Source organism: Takifugu rubripes, chromosome 8 (genome assembly GCF_901000725.2).
Source record: "Takifugu rubripes chromosome 8, fTakRub1.2, whole genome shotgun sequence".
In the NCBI taxonomy this organism is placed as follows: domain Eukaryota; kingdom Metazoa; phylum Chordata; class Actinopteri; order Tetraodontiformes; family Tetraodontidae; genus Takifugu; species Takifugu rubripes.
Window position 1 is genome coordinate 10,541,085 of NC_042292.1, and position 19,398 is coordinate 10,560,482.

At 47.3% G+C, this 19,398-nt stretch overlaps 3 protein-coding genes across 6 annotated transcripts; 2 read left to right on the top strand and 1 right to left on the bottom strand.

Moving 5' to 3' along the window:
- Positions 1-14: 14 nt before the first annotated feature.
- On the bottom strand, positions 15-12,898 carry frem1a (Fras1 related extracellular matrix 1a). Of its 4 annotated transcripts, none has more exons than XM_029840286.1 (37): positions 12,716-12,887; positions 10,258-10,540; positions 9,979-10,073; positions 9,599-9,909; positions 9,202-9,398; positions 8,795-9,118; positions 8,614-8,722; positions 8,385-8,516; positions 7,951-8,295; positions 7,734-7,876; positions 7,400-7,596; positions 7,221-7,314; positions 6,913-7,080; positions 6,625-6,833; positions 6,401-6,494; positions 6,081-6,333; positions 5,835-6,020; positions 5,565-5,750; positions 5,296-5,492; positions 5,026-5,224; positions 4,812-4,956; positions 4,591-4,732; positions 4,325-4,520; positions 3,963-4,227; positions 3,048-3,465; positions 2,718-2,919; positions 2,462-2,606; positions 2,245-2,374; positions 2,104-2,176; positions 1,847-2,005; positions 1,537-1,745; positions 1,377-1,424; positions 1,130-1,297; positions 909-1,049; positions 634-749; positions 470-555; positions 15-393 (listed from the first exon to the last, which is right to left on the bottom strand). In XM_029840286.1, exons 2-37 carry the CDS (start codon positions 10,492-10,494, stop codon positions 170-172), a joined length of 6,543 nt encoding a protein of 2,180 aa, XP_029696146.1. In that variant the 5' UTR covers positions 10,495-10,540; positions 12,716-12,887; the 3' UTR covers positions 15-169. The 4 variants fall into 4 exon arrangements, with proteins under 4 accessions (XP_029696146.1, XP_011604755.2, XP_011604754.2 ...); XM_011606453.2 differs by having other exon boundaries at positions 7,221-7,317; XM_011606452.2 differs by having other exon boundaries at positions 7,221-7,317; positions 10,258-10,559.
- Positions 12,899-13,514: 616 nt separating this feature from the next.
- On the top strand, positions 13,515-15,397 carry LOC115250679 (uncharacterized). The gene is made up of 2 exons (XM_029840288.1): positions 13,515-14,202; positions 14,486-15,397. The coding sequence occupies exons 1-2, from the start codon at positions 13,941-13,943 to the stop codon at positions 14,923-14,925; spliced, it is 702 nt and encodes a 233-aa protein (XP_029696148.1). The 5' UTR covers positions 13,515-13,940; the 3' UTR covers positions 14,926-15,397.
- A 141-nt stretch (positions 15,398-15,538) lies between these two features.
- On the top strand, positions 15,539-19,033 carry tspan5a (tetraspanin 5a). The gene is made up of 10 exons (XM_011606451.2): positions 15,539-15,832; positions 16,254-16,304; positions 16,571-16,717; positions 16,800-16,970; positions 17,149-17,274; positions 17,479-17,526; positions 17,610-17,726; positions 17,806-17,867; positions 17,948-17,988; positions 18,073-19,033. The coding sequence occupies exons 1-9, from the start codon at positions 15,752-15,754 to the stop codon at positions 17,958-17,960; spliced, it is 816 nt and encodes a 271-aa protein (XP_011604753.1). The 5' UTR covers positions 15,539-15,751; the 3' UTR covers positions 17,961-17,988; positions 18,073-19,033.
- Positions 19,034-19,398: the final 365 nt, after the last annotated feature.

Below are 19,398 nucleotides of genomic sequence, written 5' to 3' on the forward strand. Positions count from 1 at the left end.
ACATGCAACCTCATGAGCTCAACAACTGTTTAATTCAGTCACATTTAAGTTAAAACAACAGAGATTATAAATAACGTAGCTGCTGGTTCGTGTCCAAATACAGAATTACACAAATACACAAATACAGAAAGTTGGCGAAGGTTCCGGGTTAAGCCTTGTGTCTCTTGTGTCACAGTCTGTCCACGGGTGACGGAGGCTTCAGCCAGCACACGAAGCCGCGGCCTTGCGCCGACTTGCAGTCTCTGCTCTGCCACTTGGCCCGTCTCCACACCAGCACGCACTTCTTGCGGCCCTTCGTCCTCCGCCGGGGTGGCGTCTTCCTCCAGTTGGTGTAGACGAGCGGCTCCCCTCCGACCCACTCCCACCGCCCTCGGCCCTCCCTGTCGTTTAGGCCTTTTGGAGAATGAGCAGATAAAATGAATCAGAACCTCCTGACACTCTGTAGACAACGGAAGACTCTGACACCCACCGATCCAGAAGGGTTTCCTCCCACTGAAGTCCCACAGCCAGTCCATGTCCACTTTAGACCGAACACTGGACAGAGTGCCTTTGTACCTGCAGCCACACAGACACGAGGACAGGTTACTTCCTGTTCACCTCCCAACACCGGACGTGCGTTAGCCTCCTCTGTACCTCTCCCTGCAGGATCGGTTGGCTTCGCTCCACGTGACCTTGTTCTCAGCGATCAGGATGTAACAGCGGCCACCGTGAAAGGTCCAGCCGCGGGGACACGTCTGAGCGCTCACCATCTGAGATTTTAGCAGCAAATTGAGAGAAAATGCAAATGTCGTCAAATGGTGTCGATTATCACCATGAATCATGACTGAGTGGTGTCATCGGCGTACGCTGAGATGTGGCTGGGGGTTTGACTCAGTCCTGTGATAAAACTCTGATAAAAAGATTTCCACCTGATCAGTGGGGGTCCAGGGTTTCCAGGAGACACCGTTGCAGTGGAGCAGCTGGTTGGTGCTCTGGTTTAAATGGAGCAGTCCCATTAGTTCTGGGGTACAGGGCTTTGGGATGGAACGTTCAGCTGCAACCTGAGGCTCCTTCAAAGTTCAGAAATGATTTACAGTCAGAGTTCCATCATAAAAACTGACTCAGTGCAGAGAGAAGAGCAGAATGTTACCTTTGTACTGCCACGTCCTTCAGGTTTCAACGTCTTCTCACGATTCTTAGACTTTGGTGCTGGTGCCTGCTGCTCCACCCCCCTGCTGACCACATGGATGTTTGCCTTCCTGCCCTTTCTTGAAGGTGACGTGTCGTCTTCGACCTGCAGTTGCATGATCCCATGATACTGGAGGTGAAGAAATGCAAACTTTGTTAAGTTTTTAAAAAAAACAGCTTTTTTAAGAGGTCTACAGATGTTGGCTCACCGTGAAGACGACGTCTGTCCCATTGTGAAAAACTGATGAAGGGGCGACCTGCCGGATGAAACGACTCTTGTTTTTTAGATTCCAGCATCAGAATAATCTGGATGATCACATCCGTGATGAAAACACAATCCCGCGCTCGTCTATCAAAACAGACACTTACAACTTTTGGGTTGCCGATAACTCTGACTTTGTTTCCAGTAACATCTCCCGAGGGCCTGGAGATCCTGTCCCCACGGCTCCAGATGACTGAATCAGTGCCAAGAGGCAGCTTCTCCAGTTGAATAGACCCATGTTGGGGGTAAAAGTTTGATGGAATCTCTTTTCCTCCGAGAACTGGTGTGTGCTGACCATGGTTCGGCCGGCAACCTCCTGTAGTAGATATGGTTTTACAGGCATCAGTCCCTGTATGTGGTGAAGGTTTTAAACCCACCCGGTTCTGCCCAGCAAGGCCAGACCAAAGATGTCTTTACCTCCTGTCCTGCTGCCGGATCTCCTGATAGTCACTTGAGCCTTGCTGTTGCTGCCGACCACTGTGCCTTCAGGGGAGGTCAGCAGCACTTCAAAAATCTCCTCGGCTTCCTCAAGATTATCCTGAATAATCTGTATTTGCCAGCTCCTCTGTGACACGCCTGTACAAACGGAGGTCTTTTATTTGTGTGAAAGATCCAGTGCAGTGCTCCTGTGTTTTTGTGATATGTTAATATTTTCAATATCATTGAGTACAAACCTGGATCAAACTGGATTAGTGAAGAGGGATTAGGGAGGTAATCTCTCCCTGCAGTCGCTGTCACCTCCTCTACCTGCGGCGAAGAACAAGGATGCAGATTTTTAAAGATAAGTCTTGACAGTTTTGAAATGACCTGCTGACCTTGACGGTGATGTATGAGGATTCTGCCAGGTTTCCTTTTCGGACTATATCCAGCGAGACGCTTCCTTGTTCCTCACACACAAAGTAAGTTTGGAGAGAAAGTTCCACAGAGGACCAGCTAAATTCAAGTCTGTGAGAGAAGTTGGATCCTAGTGAACACTCAGTGGTGCTTTCACCCTTCCATGAAAAAGAAAATCATTGTTGTTGCTGCACCTACAAATGAGAGGGTCCCGTGTTCCCCAAAGTGTCTGAGACCTGGAACTCCAGACTGTCAGACAGAGACTGCTTGTCTGGGTTGATGACGTAAACAATGGTCCTCTTGCTCAGCTCCAGCTGCCAGAACCTCTGTGGTACAAAACCACCTTCAGGATCAGAGGGAACAGAATCATTAGGACATAGCTAATCGATGGCTCCTCACAACAGCGATATCCTTTTTACCCAAAAGGTAGTCTAGAGGTTGGAGGTGGACCAACCTGTGGTAATGTTCTCAAGGTAACCAAAGTATGGCTGACGAGTGATGCAGAACATCAGCTGCTCGTCTCTGCTGCCGCTGTCCTGAGCCTTCAGCTCGTGGGCCGACAAGAAGATCCCATGCCGTCCGTCACCTAAAGGCTCGGCTTTCCACAGAGGAAGCAGTTTCACAACATCAGGAGCCCGCGTATCCAGAGGCTGGATCTGAAGTTTTGATTTAAATGAAAAGAGAGATGTCATTTGTGACTGAAGGGACTCAGGTGAAGCCGAATGTTTATTTAGATTCAAATGGAAGTGAAATGAATGGATTTTTTTAGAACACACGCTGGTACCTGAATGGTGAAGAACACAGCTGCTGTTTGCAGACGCCCGTCCAGCAGGAAGCCCCGAGCAGAGCTGTCAGAGGCGGTAAAGCCAAACCGGTCGATCTGCGATGGCCCCCCATCATGTTTGTATGTGACCTCCATCCCCTGTATGTTCTTCTGCGTGAAGTTTGAGCCAGAGGTCAGGGCGACACCATTTAACAGCAGCTTCCCATACTGTGGAGGCTGGATGAGGGCAAAGGTCAGGGCCTCAGGGGGGGTGTCTGGGTCAGACAGGGCCAGGCACTCTGGACCCAGGATGACGGTGGTGCCCTGGGGTACCGAGAGGCCTCTATTGGCAGTCAGCGATGGCAAGATGCGATCCACCATCTCCACGGAAATCTCAAAACTTCCGTTCCGGCTCATCTGACCATTGCTGACAACAAACCTAAAGAGATATCCAAAAGCTGACAGGTGCATTTACCTCTCTCGACAAGGATTAGATTACAGATATGTCAATTCTATTCCAATGTTGCTCCGATTTATGGGATGTGGATGAGTTTCCTCAACTATGATGCACAGGTGTTTGAAAGGAAGGGTTCAGGTGTGTTGATGTAGCCATAGGAGACATACGTCATCATATTTAGTTTTAACATAAAATTTAACAGGCTTTTTGAGTGACATTAAAACATAAAAGATGAATAAATCTGGGGGCTTGATGTCAATATTAAAATATTGTTTCATTTTTCTTTTTTAGTTTGTATGTTGGTAGGTTTCCACTCTATTAAACAGAAGATATTTACACATTTAAACCATATCAAAACATTGAGCTGAGGTCACGCGCATCAGGAAAGTTGCTTGTTGAGCCAGTTTGGAGCACCATCCTATTATCAACTGTGTGAATTCTCACATGTGTGGAGGTCTACATGATGAAATCAGACTCACTGAAAGTGTTCTCTCGGTGAGCCGCCGCGGTTGTCGTGGGTGTAGGCTACATGGTTGGCTGCTACATCGAGCTGGCTGAAGGTGGAGATGGCCACTCCTGGATGTGTGATGTACTCTATGTGTCCGTGAGAGGGAGGGGTGGTGACCACGTAGAGAAGCTCTTCAGGTTTGTCGCTACCATCTGTGGCCAGCAGCACATCTGTGGTGAGGACCACACGATCTCCACGGCTAACCTTCACAGGCTTCACAAAGATGGAGATGATTCCTAAAGATCACGGAGGAGAACGATAAATGCAACGTTACATCTGGAGCTGTAACTATATAGAACAATTATGAGAAGAACATCTGTTGAGGTCGGGTACCCTTCTCCAGCTCTTTGATGGAGATGTAGAAATGCTGTGGGGGTGACTGGTTTTTCCCATCAAACAAGCAGAAGACAAAGAAGTCTAGGGCTTTAGTGTCATCTGCTCCTGTGTGCACGTAGCGCAGAAGGTTCATATTCACCCCCTCCTGGCTGCAGTTGCTCCCCACTCTGAGGGTCACCCAGTCCTGAGCTTCCTGAAGGACAAAACCAGAGTTCATCTCGGCTTAATGTCATAGCATGTCAGTTTTGAGGCTCAGCCACGACCTTCAGCTGCAGGACTCCTTGTTTAGGAACACTCTGGATCATGTAAATGACATCAGTGGAGAGAGTATCAGCATCCTGTGCCAGGAGGACAACACTTGAAATTAACCTGGTTTCTCCTGGCTCCACCTCCAGTCCGTTGTTCCTGGAGGACAGAAGACCAGGCTGACTCGCGATGACGTTAAAATCTCTTCACTTCTCTCAGACTTGTCTAAGGTTCTTACCTCACAAGTTGAGGCTTCTCATCATTGACTGGCTCCACTCTGACCATCACCTCTCTGTCCAGTTGATGCCGGCCGTCAGTCAATTGCAGGATGAAACTGTCTTCCATGTTCTCTGAGTCATCGTGCACATACATCACATCCATACCTGAAAGCCAAAAAATCCTCTGACTGACTGCTCCTCAACTCGAGGCCTTATTAACATTAGCCAGCGTACCGTTTTGCAGATCCTGGAGTGTAAAGTCGGCTATGGGGGCCTCTCTTCTCTTGGTATTCAGCCTGTCTGCACTGTAGCTGACGATGCTGCCATGTTTTGGAGCTTTGAGCACACTGAACTGAAGCTTGTTCTCAGGCACATCCAGATCCATCACTTGTAAAATGGACAGATCCAGTTGCTTCTTCTCTCCTTCTTCAACCTCATCACAGAGACACAGATGAGCGCGGGCCTGACAGCATACCTTCCTTCTCTCGGAAAAGGCAGACTTACTGTGATGTTGTGAGCCACAAACTCTGGGATCTCGTCGTTGGTTGGTTTGATGATGATGTAGAAGGGAACGTGAGCAGAGGTGCGTTGGCCGTCTGACACATAGAGTTTAAACTGGTCAGCTGTGGGCTCCACCCTCTGGTGTCGGGACTGGACGTAGTTCACGTGGCCATTAATGATGTCTCTGTATGAGAATGAAGCTGGTAAAGAGAACATATGATCATGTCATTGCTCACATGAGGGTTGTGTACAGGTATTTGCATGGTACTTACCTATACTGATGCCTGTGTTGCTCTTCTCAAAGCCAGGACTGGGAAGGACATTTTCTATGTAGCCAAATTGGGGTGGATAAGTCAGGCTGACCACCAGCTTGTCCAGGGCGGTGTCCACATCAGAGGCCCTCAGATGTGAAGCGGTTATCGTAGCGACCCCACCCTCTTCAACACTGAAGACCTCACCTACAGACAAAGTCATGTGACCAAGGCAGCTAAAGTACAGCCATCAATAGATTCTGCAGTAACGAGTTAAACGTAAAAACTCGCCTGCTGTGAGCGACGGCGGCTGACTGTCCACTGGAAAGACGGTGACGTGCAGGTCATATACTGGCAGACTGTTCCTCAGCTCAGCCCTCTTTCTGCTCTCAGCTGTGACTCCTCCACTTCCTGATTCTTCATCGGAAATGACAAAGGTGATGGTGTCATGGCGGGGCGTTAGTCCGATCTCCTGACCTACAAACAGAGGCTGGCTTTAGTGTGAAGCAAACAGGTGGCATCACACAGTGGACTCACCCATGTGTTTGTAGGAGATAATTCCCGCAGCAACATCAGCCTGAATGAAGCGGTCCACGATGCTGTCCTTGCGGAGCACCACGCCGTGATGGGGTTGCCGAGCGATGAGGAAGAGCAGGCTGCTGTTGATAGTATCGGCATCAGTGGCATAAAGGAATTCGGTAGTGATGAGTATCTCCTGTCCCTCTGGACAACTGAGGACAGGTTTGAGACCAGGAGCGACCACTGGAACCTCATCATTGATGGGATTCACCTAGAAAAGGACCCGTGGTCAGGACCATAATGATTCAGCTTGTGAAGACCAAAAGGAGAGAAGTTACCTTCACTTTGAGGATGAATGTGATTGAGTTTGTGCCGTCTGTTGCCATGAATTCAATGTTGTCCTCCAGAGTTTCTGAGCCATCATGACTGTACCTGAAAATAGATGAAATATTCAGTGAAATGATGGCGATCATCTAGTTTATATTTATATGCTTAGATATTGTAAAGATTTTATTCTATATGTTATTTAATATTTCTAAGTGACTGAAGCAGCACATCTGACCTCATTTTAAGGCTTTTCAAGTCTTTCACAGTGAAGAAACCTCCATTTTCTAATGGGAGGGGACCTATCCTCAGGGACCCATGTTGTGGGCCTGTCTTTAGCTGCACCTGCAGGACTTCTTCTCTGGAGTCCATATCTGAGAGCAGCAGGTTCTGAGAGCTGAGTGGGCTCTCTCTTCCCTCATCTACAATCAGGGCATGGGTGACAACCTGAAACAGGAAACACCCAGGAAATTTCTGACACTGACTCCTCTGCCTCCACAAACTGATCCCAGTGATCTGATCGGACCTGCGGGGGCTGGTTGTCCACTGGCATCACAGTGATGTTGAAGCATATCCCAGTCACAGTTCTGCCCAGGTGGTTGGTTACAGATAGAATCATCTGGATGTGCTGCGGGTTGGGACCGATGTCCAGAATCGGAGGCATGTAGGCCACTTTCATGAAGTTGACTGCATGCTGGAAACAACAAAATTACTGTGAATTTCACACTCTATGTTCTAATCATTAACAGATTATAAACAGAATCATGTACTTTTATACATGTAAATAAATTTACTCCCCTAAAATGATCTGTTTTCTTTTCTTTAATTCACTACCTGTGTAAATAGTCTTAGCACTGGCGCAGTCGGGTCTTTGTGGAATTTTGGGATGCTATCGACTAGAAACAATCTTCCAGCATCGGAGCTGTGGCTGCTGAAGACCATATATATATATTCATTCATCTTTCACATCATTAATTTTCTCTATCTTCTAGAGTCAGAGGGGGAACACTAACCTGTGAGAGCTGCTGTAGAACGGTGGGCTAGTGACTGTGTAGGTGAGCTCACTGTCTGGAGATTCCTCATCTACAAACTGGAGCTCTTGTCGTGTGATGTGAACTACATCTGTTTCCCTGATGACCAGACAGCGGCTGGAGCCAGGAGCTTCTTTGGGTGGTTGGTCGGGAACAGGTTCTATGTACACCATCACCACCTGCAAACCAGAGCACCATCATGGACCACTTTCACAGCTGGGCTGCTTATAATGAGATGAGACATTTCCCAACTAGAAGATCAATATCTCCAGGATCAGTGGTCAATAACAGGAGCTGGAACTGATGTTTTACCCACCTGTGACTCAGAGAAGTTGGGTGGGTCATGGAAGTCTGACAGCACCACTTCGAAAGAGTCATCAAACACCTCATTTCCAAGGTGGCGATAGTAGATGATGGACTGAAACAGGTCCTTCTGTAGGAACTGGCTAACCGGATACCCTGGATTAAACAATCAGAAATAAGAAAAGAATGTTTTTTTAAAAATTCTCTGATGAAGATGGCTGAGTCCTCACCTGTGAGTCCAGGTCCTGGAACTTTCATGATTTCTCCAGCCTGCGGGGGCCGTGTGATGTTGAAGAGAATGTAGTCATCGCTGGAGTCCATGTCGGAGGCTTGGAGGGTGGAGCCTCTCAGCAGCACCGTCTGGCCCTCAGACACCTCCAGCAGCATGTTGGTGATCAGGAACGGGGGACTGTCATCCTTGGGTAGAACCTTAATGGGGAATTTGTGTCGGGTCTGATGCTGGCCGTCACTGATGCGGAAGATTATGAAGTCCTTGGTGGTGTCACTGTCATCATGGTGATAGCGGACGACGCCTGCTTTGATGTCGCTGACCGTGAACATGAAGCCCTTTCCACCTGTAACACGGATTTACTAAAATATTAGATTGCCTCATTCTGTGGCTGGATAAAAAGGTCAGATCTCAGATGAGGAGCTCCAGCTGGACCTCTGACAGTGAGACGTCCGTGTTGAAGCCCATCCAGAGTGATGAGACGGACGGCGTTCAGGTTGTCGTTGTCCACGATCTGCAGCTGCTCCCACGTTATCGGCCGGGACTGACCCTCCAGCAGACTCAGACCTCGGTGACCAAAACAATTACCCATAGTTTCGGTTTGTAGAACCCTTCCCCCACCCAAATGTAGTCGACTGCATTCGAAACAAGTCTGTGTGCTCACCCATGTTCCAGGATACTCGCGGTGCATTTGTGTCTGCGTTCCTCACAGACATATGAACCGTTATTGATGGGCTCCGCTCAAAGAAGAGGTCGTGAACCTCAAACTCCACCTGCAGGAAGAAACCACAGGTATCAGACGGAACGAGAGTTCTGGAGGAAATATCAGGGGTTGGGGGGGCTACCTCATAATTCTGCCGTTGGCTGTGTGAGGAGTTTGGAGGTTGATAGCCAATGAGCATGTCATTCAGGTCGAGCCAGGTGAAAGAGGAGACTGGACGAGTGTGGTCAGAAAGGTGGGTGATGAAGCCATGGGTGGGGGGTTTGGTGATGTTGAAGACTAAGAGCTGTTGGGGAGTCTCCTCATCTTCAGCATCTACTGTAGCCGTGGAGAGCGGCGTGAGGATAAACTGGTCCACCTCTAGGATGAACATGGACATGAAGGATGGTTTTGGAGGCTGGTTGGGCATGGCGCTGACTATCTGCACTGGAATCCACACCTGTTCAGACTGGAGACAGAACACAAAACCATTTACTAGTGTGACAGATTGTTGATTTCACTGTCAACATGCAGCTGGAGCAGCCAAGCTACCCTGTAAATGCTGCCACTGCGCACGTCCTTGAGCTCCAGCTTGATGGTGATGTAGTCTTTGTCTGGAGAGGGAGGGTCTGTGTGCTGGTACCTCAGGCCCATCATTAGGAACTGATCACATGGGATCTTTGTGAACTTGACGAGCTTCAGACCCTTCAGGCAGTCTTCTGATCTACACATGGCCCTGGCTTTATTATCTGTAGGACAACCAGAGATCAAGGCGTCCGAGTTATGTATGTCCTGTTAGGTAGAAGACATCAGTGGCTAATCCATTTTTTAGGTAATTAAAACAATCACAGAAATGTATTTTTATTTGGAAATTTGGAAAAGTATCAATTATTTGCCTGTTTCCATTTTTGTGGTGAAACTACATATGTGGACCAGAGCAACAGATCACCTAGCTGCTGGCGCAGGGGGACAAAGCTCTCTGGCTCGTCCCCTCTCTTGGTAGCTTCCTCTGGCTCGCCGGTCACCAGTTGTCCGTGAGCTGGGAAGTGGGTGTCCTGGCTGCTTAAAAGAATGCTGCACTGTAAACTGGATCTCTTCTCGTAGTGGAACGACACTACGTTACCATCCACAGCATCAGAGAGGCTATAGAACTCAGGAACCTTCAGGGACTTTGGCCCCAGCTTTATGATGCTGCAGTCAGGCTGGACAATGTCCACATGGATGGAAAACACCTCCATGTGTGTCTCCGTCTCAGTGAACCTGGACAAACATGGTATCATTCATACTGTCACCATAGAGACAGGGACATAAAACTCCTCTGAACTATACCTATACAGTCTGAGTTGGACAGTGTCCTCCTGTAACAGCGGGCAGCCGTTATGGACATACTTGACCTCATCTGAGAGATAATGACAGTCAAACACCTGCAGAAGAAAGGAAGAAAGATCTGTGACCCACCACAAGACACAGAACCAGATCGGACTGGTTGACTGTCCACCAGAACAAAAGGAACCACGTTTAATTGTGATCCACTGTCCGACAGAACACATAGAATCAGATCCAACTGTGATCGCTACGAGACTCTTTGAAGGACGCCTGTTCCGTTACCTGAGGCAGGAGTTTCCCGACTCTCTGAGTGATGGGCTCGTTCAGCACCACCTCCAGCTTGCAGGCATCCTTCTGACGGGGAATGTTGAACTGCAGGTCGCCCTCCTGCAGGAACGCCGTCTGCCCTCGTTTGACCTTCAGACCCTTGTTAACTTTCAGCAGAGACGTGTGTGATGAGCTGCCCAGTCCCAACAGGACCACCGGGAATAAGGTCCAGATCAGTCTTTGTGGAGCCATCACCAGTCAGTGGGCCACGTACTCCAGAGCTACTTCCAAGAGTGGCCTTTAGAACAGAGGAAAACCTGTTTGAGTAGAATTTACTTTAGACAAACGTGTCAGAGTTCTTACAGGAACCCACAGCTGGGTCCCCAACAACCGGTCATATAGTAGGGGGAAACCTTGACCAGACCCAGGCTCATTTGAGACCCTACTGCTTTTAGACAGATGGAAAAAGGAGGAGAGGGAGAAATGAAACAGGAAAGAGGAGAATAATAGACACAAATATATTAACTACAGAGAGATTGGGTTTAGTTTGGAAGTTCTATCTATCTATCTATCTATCTATCTATCTATCTATCTATCTATCTATCTTACACTTATATTATGTACTATTATATACTATACTCGAATTAACTCGTGCCTTAGTTTTTTGTTGAAACGCTAAAATACATTTATCACAAACCAGTTAGAGACAACAAAAACCAACTGACAGGAACAATTCCAAGCAGCAACAACCTCACAAACAGCAACAGTCTGTCAGGCAACAACCTGCTTTTTAGTTGCTTTTGTAATTATCTGACAGAAGGCAGCAACAATCAGGCAGCTTCTGTCCCTCTGGAAGTTTGTCTGTTCTCATTCATTAGCCGACACTATTAGCATTTAGCCTAGCATCACAAACACTGAGGACAAGTGGTGGGGTTTAGAACATTCCTTCAACACTTCAGTTCTTCAGATCTTCCAGTAAAGATCTCCCAGAAAAAGCAGTTGCACAGTGAAGCACCTTGTAATCATCATCTGGGGGAACAAGTCGAAGCTCGTCTTGTGTGGGCATCGCCGGGAAGATCATGTTCAAGTCTTCAAATTAAACTTGACTTGAGATGTTCTGAGTAGGCTCGGACCTAAAGGTCCTAATTACAGGAATGTCAAAGGTCACACAAATATTTGGAGTGTGAGGTGTTAGTATGTGTGACATTTTGACTTGAGGTTTTTAACCTGCGACCTTAGATGATTAGAGTCAACATTATTGGGTTCTAAACTCCTGGGTGTCTTCCAGGTCAGAGACTTGTTTTTGTTCCTGTAATTAAGGCTGCAAGTTCCTCTGTAGGTCTTAGCTTTGAGCATGCTAGCAGACAGTTTCTTTTCCTCTCTGTATTTTTTCAGTTAGTCTGTTTCTTTTGTCTCCCTGTCATTGTCTCCCCACTGACCGAGTTGGAGCAACATGTTTTATACCAGCCCTCCAACTCCTTATCAATGAACCCTAAAAAGGAAAACATTTCCAATTCTCCTAATGAAATTCTGATCTTTAGGAATCGATTATCTGGACAGTAGTGGAAAGACAACTGAAGATGAGACAAGTCAAACGGCTGTGATTTCAGTTCAAACGCCACATTGTTCCCTTGTGTGTCTCAGGTTTCAAAACCTGTGATGAAGAGGACAGAGTTTGGGAGAAAACATGCTTGAATGTAGAGAAACATGGCAGCTAAATGTATATTTGGAGTCTCTTGGTGGAAGTTTGCAGCTGCTCAGAAGGAAATCCTCTTTGTTTGTTCTGGGGAGGGGGTCTGACCTGTTCCTGACCGGATCTGCTCTGATGAAAAAGACAACCTTCATCACTCCCGTAAGCCCCCAGAAAAGCCAAGCAGTGAAAGAATGTGACGATCCACACGTTCTCCAGCAGGAACGTCTGACGCCACCATTCACAGCTTGTTCTTCTAATTTCAGTAATGACAGGTTCACTAAACACACACATGCACACGCCGCACACACACACACACACACACACATACACACACACACACACACACACACACACACATACACACACACACACACACACACACACACACACACACACACACACACACACACACACACTTTCAAATGTGCAGAAGAGGGGATTTATGCTGAAGTAGAAAAAGGAATCAGCATGGTGCTGCCTCCTTTAGAGGATACAAAACAAGACAACCCCCTCCCCCCAACACCCCCAGATACCCAGAACAGGGCCTGAGTGATTTAAGGGAAAAGGGCAAGTTGGATTCTTTTAGATTCACTGCTGAAAATGCTCAAAAATACCAGTTCTATTAGCTCAAGGTCCCAACAGAAGTGGGGAACTACAGTTTTACTAACAAATGGTTAAAGCGGTACAGTTTATAGAAGAAGAAAAAGAAGAAAGAGGAGGAGATAAACATGGTATTTGTGTTTGTTAAGTCCCAGCAGATCCGGGCTGACATGTTCTTACCTGATCGCTCACATCTGGCACCTCTGCTGCTCTTCACCTGCCTGCTTCTCAGCTTTCAGTGGGACTGCAGCACCAGATTCTTTCTCTCCACGGAAACTCTCCACCCACAGCCGAAAAGAGGGGGAGGAGGCAGAGGACAGGAAGGAAGGAAAGGGTCATCCTCCTGTTGCTGCTGCTTCAGGAGGGATCAGGACTGTCCCATGTGACAGAGGATGATGCATACATAAAGGTTCAACAGGATGATGTCCGTTTTTGAGTTTTGCAGTGAGGTTCACTGAAGAGAAATGATTCTAGTTCTAGTTTATTCTAATTAAAGTATTAAATTAGCATTTACACTTGTCTGAGACTGAATGAGAAGATTAAAGCAGTATTTGCTACAAACATCACAATGGTTTAAGAGCATACATGATCAATATTAATAATAATAATAATAATAACTTTGTGTTTTAAAGTGGTGAGAATGATTTTGTTATTGTTAATGGATGAAGAATCTAACACGCCCCCCTCTGCCAGTGTGAGTAATTACACATTAATGTGTTCACCCACCACTTCCAGCCCTTGAAAATCAGTAAATAGCATTAAAAAGAGCTTTCATAGTGATATAATCACTGCACTTTACTCTTATTTGTATGGTAATGTGAGTTTTTTTTTAATTTTAAGCAGGAAACATTTGGCTTGAAAGTTGACATTTATTTATAACTACAGTGATGCTAACAGTGTTGTACAGTGTTAGCATCAGCATTGGGAGGTTTCCTCGGGAACTAAACAATAATGTATAATGGCTTAAAAAGGGTTTTCAGATCATTCTTATAAAACACTGACTCGTTATTCCAGCAGTTTACTCTCTGATAGAAGTGATCACCGTTGTCCCTCTAATATGATCTTCCTCCTGTCATAGATTCGAAAGATTACCTAAAATATTTGAAAAATATGAAAAAACAAAACTTTGTTTTTTTCTCTGAAAGTGGTGCTCCGGGGCAGCTGAGTGGCAGCTGGTGAGCGGGACAGCGGTTCAGTCCGGTCCAGTTAGTCTGTTTATCAGAAGGAAGCCACATTCCTGAGCTGCACACGGACTCCCTCTGCTAAGTCCTGACGGCTCCCGCGGTTTCTAAAGACCTCTCATTGGGCACAAGAGCGGTTTCACACGCAGGCTGAGCTGAAGGCAGGAAGCTCTTCTGACGGAAAAGCAAGGGACGACATCACAGAGGTCTTTGAGTCGTTGGCAATGGTGAACCTGGAGGTGGTGACCTTAGTTCTGCTGCTGTCTTCCTGCAGCAGCTCACAGGTCTCAGAGCGGCGTATAGATGCCAACGATGACCAGGACCCCAATAAAACCATCCTGGAGATGCTGCACATTGAAAGAGTCTCTGCGAGCCATCAGCAGGCACGGCCCCACCCCTACATGAGGAGGATCTACCAGAGCTTACACTCACTGGACTTCGGTGGTGCAGACGGAACGCTGGTGCAGAGCTTTCGCAGCATTCTCAGTAAGTAGGCATTTTAGTTAAGAACATTTTAAATGGAATAAATATGATCATTTGTTGCTATTAAACATCACAAACCCAGATGACAAGAAGTTTCTCCGGGTCCTCATCAACTAGGATGTCCAAGCGACCCCCCCCCCCCAACCAACAATGTTCATAGTAACCAATGATCTCTGAGAAGAATGAAGAGCTTTGAATTCTGCAAAGGATACCTGAGCTAGCATTGACCCTGAACCTACACACATACACACAAGTGTGATTTATGTGATCTTTCTGGACTCCTCAGGCCCTCCTGACGCTCCTGCGGGATGGATCTGGTTCAACGTGAGCAGCCTGCAGCCCTCCATGCTGGCCGCAGAGCTGGTTCTCTTCAGGAAAACGCTACATCCGCGGCCCGTCAGCGTGACAGTCACCCTGCACGGAGTCACAGCTCCCGAGGCGGCTCGCCGCGACAGCCCCGCCCTGGAGGAGAGGCTGCTGAAGCTGGAGCAGCGTCCTGCATCAGGATACGACGTTTTTGACGTGTCACCCCTGCTAGCTCGCAGGCCTCTGGAGGCAGTGGGCTTTCAGCTGCAGTACACAGATGAGAGCGGGAGCCTGGTCCTCCATGAGGCCCTCACTCAGAGTCTCTACGCTCTGACCCGAGGCCTGCAGACCGAACCCCTGCTGGTGCTTTACCAGAGGCACCGCCACAACCCGGAATTGGACAGCCTGGGACTGCAGTGATGCTCCTCTTCACGAGAAAACTGACCTTCTGAAAGCCGCAGTCACTTGTTTCAAAGGAACTGTCTTCACTTGCCAATATTATTAGCTCCACAAGCTGTAGTTTACTTATCAGACTGAGGCTGATCAGGCTGTGTTTATATACCTGTACCTAACAAAGGTCAAATATTCTGAAAAGAAGAGGTAATTCACCACTATCCTTGTCAGCTGATCTGGCTTCCTCTGCCCCAATATTTCCATTAACACTTCTTCTGTCTGACTGTGTGACTTTTATTTATCTGCACTGTTTGTAAATTTAGTCAGTCTCCGTGCCAATGTTTTATCCTCCTGTCCCCTCTCTCTCTCTCTCTCTGTTTGAATAAATGAATAAATCATAAAAATTTAATATTTTAATATTCAAAGTTTGCCTGCAAATTCTCCAGGTAATAATTCGTATCCATATCCTAAGTGTTGTCGGAATGACGTCATTCCGAAACAATACATTCCCGTCAAGGCTCCACTGTGATTGGCTGCATTCTACGTCTTTCTACTTGTTCTGTCCAATCACTGCGGAGCAGCCTCAGCAGAAGCCCCGCCTTCCCTACATGTCATTTACCAATAATAGAGCGGATCACTCCGCGGTGTTATCCAGACCACCGCCGCCGTCTGCGGCTGGACCGAAGCTGTTCTCCCCGCTGAAGGCAGCTGCGTTGTAATGGCTCCCCGGAACGCAGATGCTGGCTCATCCCGACGCAGGCCGTGAAGCAGGCTGCGACAGAGGGCGTTAAAACAGGCCGCGAAGCGGGCCGCGCATTTCCGTTCAGCTCCGAGACGCCGATGATGCTCAAACATGTCGGGGAACCATTACAAAGGCCACGAAGTCAGCTGCTGCATCAAATACTTCATCTTCGGATTCAACATCCTGTTCTGGGTGAGCGCATCTCTGTTACTGTTCCGATGCCAGGCGGCATTGTCTGCGCCTCGGTCAGACAATGAGGAGGGAGGCCCGGGTCCCGCCAGCATCCCCGCGGTCCCGTTACCTGCTTCTGGGTCCGAGCCTGGCAACGGTTCTGGGTCTGTTTGTCAGATAGAACAGCTGCCACTCACTGGGACCAGTCGGATAATCGGCTTTTTGTGTCCACTAATGACAGCTGAAATGCGCCTCACACCAGCCCACACACACACACACACACACACAGGAGAACGGCCGACATGATGCCATATGTTTGACATGAGAACATGATGTACTGTAAAAATCTAAAATTTAAATGTACGCCTCCGCTGTATTCAAATCTGACTGTAATCCAGATTAATTGGACCTAATGTGGATTATATGTGTGTATGCTTTGCAGCTCCTGGGCATGGCCCTCGTTGGAATCGGTCTGTGGGCCTGGAGTGAGAAGGTAAGGGGGCTATAACCATGTTGTTATCGTGTAATATCCACAGAGATATCAGTATCAGCTATTGAGCTATAAAGGAGCCTCGTCGGTCTGTTGCTACGACACTGTAACAGTCAAATTCATGATGTTCCACATCTAAGACGTACGCTATTGGGTCTGCATGGATTCTAAACAATGAGGTTATTTGCTTCGCTACATAAAATGAATATTGATCTGGGCTGACCTTGGATCAGAGGCGTGTGGGTGACCTTCTACGTCTCCTCACTCAGGGAGTCCTGTCCAACATCTCGTCCATCACGGACCTGGGCGGTTTGGACCCAGTCTGGCTCTTTATGGTGGTCGGAGGGGTCATGTTCATCCTGGGCTTCGCAGGATGCATCGGGGCGCTGCGTGAAAACACGTTCCTGCTCAAGTTTGTATGTGGCAGGATGATTCCTGGCATGTTTGCTCTGCTGTCGCCTGCGGAGCTCATCGCTGTTGTCTGCTCTGCTGCTGCAGTTTTCTGTGTTCCTGGGGATCATCTTCTTCCTGGAGCTGACCACAGGCGTGCTGGCCTTTGTCTTTAAGGACTGGATCAAGGACCAGCTCAACCTGTTCATCAACAACAACATCCGCGCGTACCGGGACGACATTGATCTGCAGAACCTCATCGACTTCACTCAAGAATACGTGAGTGGGAAACAGGAAGCACAGATGTTCCCCAGTTTACCTAAAGGCATCCGTCATTCCCGCTCACCTCTGGATGAGTCAGGCTTCTCTGGGCTAAAGAATGGTTTTGGTTTTTTGGAACTGACCAGAGATCCCAGTGGAAGCCTATTTATCCTGTCTCCGCTCTACCTGATTGCAGTGGGAATGTTGTGGAGCGTTTGGAGCAGACGACTGGAACCTGAACATCTATTTTAACTGCACCGATGGGAATCCCAGCCGGGAGAAATGTGGCGTTCCATTCTCCTGCTGCACCAAGGACCCAGCTGTACGAGTCCAACATTCTCTCCTTCAGCTCGAGCTGCACCTGGAGCTTCAGCGTCAGGATGCTCACGTGCTAGTGGCTAACACCACGTTAAAACTGTGAACTTGTTTAGACGCTCTTCCCCAGTTAGCTTCAGTTAGCTCCCTCTAGGATCTGTACACTTCCTCCTGTGTGTAACTCTAAGAGCTGCTCTCGTTCTGTCTGCAGGAGGATGTGATCAACACACAGTGTGGATATGATGTTCGTGCTAAACCAGTGAGTTCTTCCTCTGAAATCAATATTAAAGGAGACTGAGTTTAAACTGCGAATAGCTAAGTCACTTAAACGCCTCCCCTCAGGACTCCGAGCAGAAGGACTCCATCAACGTGAAGGGCTGCGTGCCGCAGTTTGAGAAGTGGCTGCAGGACAACCTGACCCTGGTGGCTGGCATCTTCATCGGAGTGGCGCTGCTGCAGGTACTCTGGCTGTCAGAGCCTAAAGGCAGCGGTCCAGGTCCCTCCTCTAACGTTGGCTCCTCTTTGCTCTCGTCTGCAGATTTTTGGGATTTGTTTGGCGCAGAACTTAGTGAGCGACATCGAGGCCGTGCAGGCGAGCTGGTGAGGACATGACTGATGAACCAGAATCATTTCATTCCCCAGCCAGTTTCCCATTTCTCAATCTGACTCCTCTTTTCCAGCTTCTTCACCTAAACCTGTTGCAGTATTTCCATTTTAACAGGTAAAGCAGCTGAATGTAACTGTTTGCAGCACATTGTTTCCTTTGTAGCCACATGACGGAAAGCATTTGGTCTTGTTTCGTCAGGTCTGAGCGCACCACAGGCAGCGATCAGAGCACTTCACTGGTGACCTGCACCACAAGATCACTCAACCAGCACCTTTCCTTTAAGGCACTAACATGTAAACACTGTACATAACACTGTGTGTGACTACTGTGAAGAGATTCCTGTTGAGTAGTAAAACTTGCACTACGTTCAGACTGTCACAGTAAGCCAGTTTTGATAGCGTAGAAAGTAGGAGTTTTGATACATGGTTTTGATATTAGATATGTATTTTTCATGTGGAAACGCCATTCAGCAGTTGCTCCATCCATCATGTAAAAGACCTTTAATATCTCAATTTCCACATCATGTTGCCCTCATCCAGGCTGACACTAAAGTTGGTTCTAACTTCTGAATTAAAAGCAGATGCTAGTCTGTTTAGCCATATATGCTTATTTTAACGCGTTTCTGCTCCCTAAAGAACATTTATGGGCGAACGTCAGTGAGTAGGTCAAAAGAATAAAACTGGATAATCTCTATTATGAGGAAACGGTAAAGATGATGTTGCCCACAGTCATCTGTCCATCCAGATGTTGTGATCTGGAGCATCGGAGCCAACGCTCTGAGAAGCAAACTTGCTCTGTGGGGCCACGTGTATAATTTAAAGTTATTTTGATGCTGTAGATCCTTAAAGGATGACGCAACCAGCACTGATTTTGATAAATGTTTATCGTACAAGGGTTGAACCCTGGAGTTAAAAGACCATCGGATGACCCTGATCTCCGTGAACTTTATGTTCTATGAAGGAAGAACTGTTCTACAGTCCTGATGTGGAAGCCTGTCACTCATCACCAACCAATCACTCGTGAGGATTGTTTAGATGGTCACGCTACACCCACCAACATTGTCATGTAACTACCTCCTAATTTCATCTGTCACGTTCCAGTAAAATTGGACTTGTTTTAATATTAAGTAAAATGAATGAATAAAGCCGACATGAGGTGACGTTTGTGTGGTTTCTCATCTTTCTCCTCCCATCTCAGCTGCTGGTTTAAAACCCAGATAACAGGAACGAATTAAATCATGTGAACATGCTGTGCTTGTCTAGAACAAAACTTAAGACAATTTATCCACCCCTAATTAATTGAAAATGAGTAGATCAATAATTAATCACGTAAGCATTAAACATGTTTAGGCCGTATGTAAATCAATGATGCGGCATTAGCGTATATGAGGACCGAGCAGAGCGGAGTTGACTGGTATTTACAAATTCTAACATAAAACACAGACGTTAGGAATAAATTATCTATAAATCTCTATTGATGAATATCTACTACAGTAACAAAGGCATTAGACTGACAACATACGCG

What these genes read in the sequence shown, in the direction of transcription:
- frem1a (XM_011606453.2), bottom strand. Translation starts at nt 10,494, where the DNA reads ATGGCTCCACAAAGACTGATCTGGACCTTATTCCCGGTGGTCCTGTTG. An exon ending in CCCCCTGCGCCAGCAGCTAG is followed by an intron (nt 9,399 to 9,598) that starts GTGATCTGTTGC and finishes GTTGTCCTACAG; the next exon opens with ATAATAAAGCCAGGGCCATG. An exon ending in CATTCATCCTCAAAGTGAAG is followed by an intron (nt 6,334 to 6,400) that starts GTAACTTCTCTC and finishes GTCCTTTTCTAG; the next exon opens with GTGAATCCCATCAATGATGA.
- LOC115250679 (XM_029840288.1), top strand. Translation starts at nt 13,941, where the DNA reads ATGGTGAACCTGGAGGTGGTGACCTTAGTTCTGCTGCTGTCTTCCTGC. An exon ending in GAGCTTTCGCAGCATTCTCA is followed by an intron (nt 14,203 to 14,485) that starts GTAAGTAGGCAT and finishes TGGACTCCTCAG; the next exon opens with GCCCTCCTGACGCTCCTGCG.
- tspan5a (XM_011606451.2), top strand. Translation starts at nt 15,752, where the DNA reads ATGTCGGGGAACCATTACAAAGGCCACGAAGTCAGCTGCTGCATCAAA. An exon ending in TCGACTTCACTCAAGAATAC is followed by an intron (nt 16,971 to 17,148) that starts GTGAGTGGGAAA and finishes ACCTGATTGCAG; the next exon opens with TGGGAATGTTGTGGAGCGTT. An exon ending in GCTGCACCAAGGACCCAGCT is followed by an intron (nt 17,275 to 17,478) that starts GTACGAGTCCAA and finishes TTCTGTCTGCAG; the next exon opens with GAGGATGTGATCAACACACA.